General features: G+C 43.8%; 1 protein-coding gene across 1 annotated transcript in view; it reads right to left on the reverse strand.

Annotated features, from left to right (window-relative positions):
* Positions 1 to 5353, reverse strand: part of LOC120066539 (membrane-associated guanylate kinase, WW and PDZ domain-containing protein 2-like) — a 387095-nt gene extending 381742 nt beyond the window's left edge. The window contains exon 1 of the mRNA XM_039017962.1: positions 5054 to 5353. Within this exon, the coding sequence (XP_038873890.1) occupies positions 5054 to 5351 (298 nt within the window). The 5' untranslated portion in view covers positions 5352 to 5353. The remainder of the gene's footprint in view (positions 1 to 5053) is intronic.
* Between the last annotated feature and the right edge of the window lie 647 nt (positions 5354 to 6000).

A 6000-nucleotide genomic window follows, 5' to 3' on the forward strand; every position in this document is an offset into this window, starting at 1 on the left:
AAACAATGAACCATAATCCCAACTCATAACGGTACTACCCTGCATGAATCTGCAGGTAGCTAACCAACCAGGTTCAATGTTAGCTAGCTGTCTCTGAGATATGAATAATATTACTACACATATCATACACGTAACATTAGCTAGCTAGCTAACAGTACACTTTAACTTGAAATTAAAATTACTTTCTGCCAAAAATTGTAACGTGTAATATCTGAAAATGGACGCTTCTCCCTCCCTGTCACGGATGCCATGGTTGCCCTTAGTTTGAAGATGTAATCCGGAGACAGGTGTTTTATACAACAACCTTCTGTGTGTTCTCTTTTCGACTCCGTCTGCATATTTGCAATCAAACGCCAGAATTTTCTCCATCTCCTTAGCTGTCATACTCGAATTCCACTGATTTCAAAACGCGGTCCACCAGAAAGTGGAGAGCAACACTTATGCAGTTCTACTACTTGATATCTTTCAAAAAAGCCACGTTAGAAAGGATTACGTACACATACTGACCAGCTCATGTTATTTATAAACAGCAGCCTACCTGATGGCAGACCAATCCAAACTCATCTCTAGGCATGTCCAGCCCACTCATTATCTCAATCAATCTAGGCTAGCAGAAAGGTTGCTGACTTTGTCCGTGGCTAAACCAACTGGGCTCCTAATTTAACAATTGTATTCATGTTTACAGACAGCATACAAGTTTGTTATTAAGGCACATGTTTTAAGGCACATGTTCACATGTTCCAGAAGGCATTTCTGCCAAAAAACGCATAGACTTAAAAAATAATAATAATAAGAAGTTTAGGTTTAAATGGCGCTGCTGTGAAGAAGTGACACACGACATATGCCTAGTTTCCTGAAAGGAGTGATAATTCCGTTTTTAGCTCAATTTCTAAAAACCTGTTTTTGCTTTGTCATTATGGGGTATTGTGTGTAGATTGATGAAGGAATAAAACTATTTATTATATTTTTGAATAACGCTGTAACCTAACAAAATGTGGAAAAGGTCAAGGGGTCTGGATGCTTTTCGAAAGCACTGTATATGCTATTGCCCCAACTGTTGATCTGACTGTGTTAAAACTACAGTCAGATTTTATCGCTATGCAGTGCTGTAGGCATAGTGTTACCATGCTCTATGTGCCAGCAATTCGAGCCTTGGGACGAGGTTACTAGCTATATTATTTCATTCACAGTGTGAGTGAGTAGTGAGTCTCCGCCTAATCTGTCTCGACATGCCACCGCCAGGTAAAAGGGACCAGATATCTGCATTGTCTTTGGGCATCAACCTAAAAGAAGAGTTAGCAGCACGCCCATCCCCCCTCGGAATTTCTGTCCCACTGAGCTGGAACTTCTGTCCCACTGAGCAGTGCACACTGTGAACTCAGTGGAAGACAGTAGTTCAGAGGGGGGATGGAAACTGTTTGGTCATTTGGTCATGTCATTTAGAATTCATGTGGCGTAGCAGTCTAAGGCACTGCGTCTCAGTGCTAGAGGCGTCACTACACTGCATTCATCCCAGTCATCGGCTTGAGGCGTCACTACAGACACCCTGGTTCGATTCCAGGCTGTATCACAACCGGCTGTGGTTGGGAGTCCCATAGGGCGGCGCACATTTGACCCAACACCGTCCGGGTTAGGGTTTGGCCAGGGTAGGCCGTCATTGTAAATAAGAATTTGGTCTTAACTGACTTGCCTGGTTGAATAAAAAATGTAGTCCTAGTTCATTGTGATTGCTGAACTCACAGTAAATGTGTCCTGTAAAGTAAACTTCATTGTTCACTGTCTCTGTCTGGGTCACTGTATACATCCATGTCTGCTGTGATAGGGTGCGAGAGGAGCAAGTGACAGTGAAGAGAATGATGTCAGTGCAGGCAGGGGCAGGGCAGCAGCAGTGTTGATCTACAGGGGACTGAGATGACTTATCCCCTAAAGTAAAAATAAACCATCACAAAACTGTGTGGTCCCTGTGAAGGTATATCTTTACTGATGATGATAGTGGCAAATACAACATTTGGCTTCCTTTGGTAACCAGTCATGCACAGACACATAACCTCATACTGCGCGCTCTCTGCCTTCAGCGATCATCACATATTCTTATCTACTTTTTTACCTAGGTTAAAAATCAATGAGACAGAATTGATTGTTGATCAAATCAAATGTTATTTGTCACATGCGCCAAATACAACAGGTTACACATTACCGTGAAATGCTTACATACAAACTCTTGATGAACAGTGCAGAATGAAAAAAATATTTGCTAAATAAACAAAATTTGAAAATTAAATAAAAAAATAACAAGGCTAAATACAGCTGGTACCGTTACCGAGTCAATGTGCAGGGGTACGGGTTAGTCGAGGTAATTGATGTCTAATGTACATGTAGGTAGGGGTAAAGTCGGTATGCATAGATAATAAACAGCGAGAGCAGCAGCGTAAAAAAGGGGGTCAATTCAAATACTCCGGGTAGCCATTTCATTACCTGTTCAGCAGTCTTATGGCTTGTTAAGGAGCCTTTTGGACCTAGACTTTGCGCTCCGGCACTGCTTGCCATGCGGTAGCAGAAAGAACAGTCTATAACTAGGGAGGCTGGAGAATGCCGAGCAGCTGCCATACCATATGCAATATGTCAAGAGGCTCTCGATGGTGCAGCTGTATAACTTTTTCCAGTCTCCTGAGGGGGAATAGGCATTGTCATGCCCTCTTCGCAACTCTCTTGGTGTGTTTGGACCATGATAGTTTGGTGATGTGGACACCAAGGAACTTGAAACTCTTGACCCACTCCCCTACAGCCCCGCCGATATGAATGGGGGCATGCTCGGCCCTCATTCCAAAGGAGCTGTCCACGATCAGCTCCTTTGTCTTGATAGCGACGAGGAAGAGGTTGTTGTCCTGGCACCACTCTGCCAGGTCTCTGACCTCCTCCCTATAGGCTATCTCATCGTTTTCAGTGATCAGGCAAAAACCATTGTGTCGTCGGCAAACTTAATGATGGTGTTGGAGTCATGCTTGGCCACACAGTCGTGGGTAAACAGGGAGTACAGGAATGGACTAAACACGCACCCCTGAAGGGCCCCCATGTTGAGGATCAGTGTGGCAGATGTGTTGTTGCCTACCCTTACCACCTGGCGGCGGCACATTGGGAAGTCCAGGATCCATTTGCAGAGGAAGATGTTTAGTCCCAGGGTCCTTAGCTTAGTGGTGAGCTTAGAGGGCACTATGGGGTTGAACGCTTAGCTGTAGATAATTAACAGCATTCTCACGTAGGTGTTCCTTTTGGCCAGGTGGGAAAGGGCAGTGTATAGTGCAATATAGAATGTGTCATCTGTGAATCTTTTGGGACATAGAGCAACTCACTGTGTCCTTTAAAGTAAACTTTATAGGTTATCCAAAAACACAGGACAATGTTCATTGTCTCTGTCTGGCTCAATGTCTGCTGTGATAGGGTGTGAAAGAAACAAGTGATAGACAAGAAAGTGATGTCAGCGCAGACAGGTATAGCATCAGTGTTGATCTACATGTGAGTGAGATTAATTATCTAAAAAATAAACAGTAGTCCCACAAAACCGTGGTCCCTGTCAAGGTGTATATTTTACTGATGTTGAAGATGGAAACAAATAATGTCTGCCTCCATCAAAATCAACCAGCCAAGTTTAGTGCAGTCTCTGTCAGCCATCTTTAGAGTCCAGCTACTGTCTGCCTCCTAAAGATATCCAGTCTCTGTCAGCCACCCCCAGAGCCCAGCCACTGCCTGCCTTCTTCCAAGTTTAGTCCAGTCCAGGCTCTGTCAGCCATCTTCAGAGTCCAGCTGTCTGCCTCCTAGAAAACTCCAGTCCAGTCTCTGTCAGCTGCATTCAGAGCCCAGAAAATGTCTGCCGCCATCAAAGTCCAGACCAGTAAACCACATTCAGAGCCCAGCCATTGTCTGCCTCCTAGAAAGGTCAAGTCCAGCCTCTGTCAGACACCTTCAGAGTCCAGCCACTGTCTGCCTTCTAAAAAGATCAAGTCCAGGCTCTGTCAGCCACATTCAGATTACATCAACCCTCAAGCTTCAGTAATAGTATGTTAAATATTACTCCTGGACTTATTTACAGCTTCAATGGAGACTCTCCTCTGGCACACACACACTAATGTTCTAATTTCATATTAAGGCAATGTACAGTGTTTTACAATGTGCAAATTGTTAAAGTACAAAAAGCATGTCTGGTAATAATGGTCTCGCTCTCTCCTTAGTTAAACTCAGACCACCCTGAACCCTAAGTGAAATATCTTGAAGCCACTTCAACTATTGTCTTAAATGACATCTGTTTGTTAGACTGAATATCAAAACTCTAAATAAACTGGAAGGTATATTTCAGCTCAGCCACTCAAGCGTATGTTATCCACCTGTAATCTATGTAAACTACAAAACGTGATACTCAATGTATGATCGTTTTAGTAAATGATATCCTATATAAATATTCATGTCCATCATTATACTCAGTCTTCATCTTTTCTGTCTTATTAATATTTGCCTTGAAATACTTTCATTGGCGGTGACTTATCCTTCCACTTCTAGTGTTTTTATACCATAAAGTCATGTCAAACTGTAGAATTGCAGGAACTATTTTATATGTAAATACGTTTGTGCATCATTATAATAAAACGGAGTCTTCATCTGTGTCTTCTTAATATGAATAGATATGCATCTGTATCATTATAATACAACTCAGTCTCCATATTTTGTCTTCTTAATATTTGCCTAGAAATGCCTTCATTAATGATGGTGACAACATATCCTTCCACTTATACTGTGTTTTCAAATATCCCTCCATATGCCACTCAAAATACCCATCCCCAATATCTACACCACGATTTCACCCTTGCAGTTTTGAGTGACATAGTTTACAATAGGCCCACCCATTGATGACATAGAGAGAGGTTATTTATGATGAGCAGACAGACATAAAATAGGCTACAACCAGACAGACAGGTCCTTATATTTCGAAGGTGGCGGCGCACTCACACTCGTTCAATGTTTACGCTTTTACGCCTTTAGCCTACTGTCTGGCATACCTCACCTTGTTTGACACACTTGAAGCGGACCGGGTCTTTGCAGTGTTTGATGACGGCCAGAACATCCCGGGTGGTGAGCCCAGCCACCGCTGTGTTGTTGACCTCCAGCAGCAACTCACTCTGAGCAAGCTTGCCGCTCTGGACAGCCGCTTTGCCTTGTTTCACCTCGCCGAAGTAGGGGAACTGCCCAATCTCCGCGCCCCCCCTCAGCTCGAAGCCAAATTCCCCTTCTTTGCTCCTGATGACAACCACTTCGTGGACTTTGTTGGTCCAGTGATTTTTCTTCTTCAGGCTATTGGACATCATTGAGCTAGTATTATCAAGCCGGGGTGCCTATCCGACAGTCTATCGTCTCATCCCCGCCTGTGGCTCTCACCAGCTCAGAGCGCCGACGGTAGCTCCATCACCGACACATGCCAGGCATAGTATCCGTCTAGCATGCAGCGTATTAGGGTAGAGGTCTGCAGTACAGTTGGGTGGAGAGCTACGCTGTCACACACACACAGGCAAGACACAGGAGATAGGCTACTAGTGGGTGACCCGGATGTGAAGTTTGGAGGAGGGGAGATTAATGCTTCCAATTCAGGTTCGTAGAGTAGGGATGGAAAGTAAAAATGAAAGGATGCGCAAATGTATGTTCTTTAGTCTGCACCGCCAGATCGCTCAGAGCGCATAGACCAGCTGAGACTGACCACACACAGATTTAAAGCGACAAGCATCACTTATAAATGGCATCAAATTGTTTCTTTTGTTTGCCCCCCACTGCAAGCTTTTTCCATGTATTATTATGCTATTGCAGTAGGCTAAGAGCAAAACAAGTATCGAATGTCAGTTGTCTGACTTGCCTCCAATAGGCAGAATACATACACACTCAGACACACAGGCACAGAGACTTAATGGTCTGTGTTTAGTCAAGTAGAAGGGAGTGTATCTCTGATGTTGACATACACTA

This window comes from Salvelinus namaycush, chromosome 21, assembly GCF_016432855.1.
Source record: "Salvelinus namaycush isolate Seneca chromosome 21, SaNama_1.0, whole genome shotgun sequence".
Classification (NCBI taxonomy): domain Eukaryota; kingdom Metazoa; phylum Chordata; class Actinopteri; order Salmoniformes; family Salmonidae; genus Salvelinus; species Salvelinus namaycush.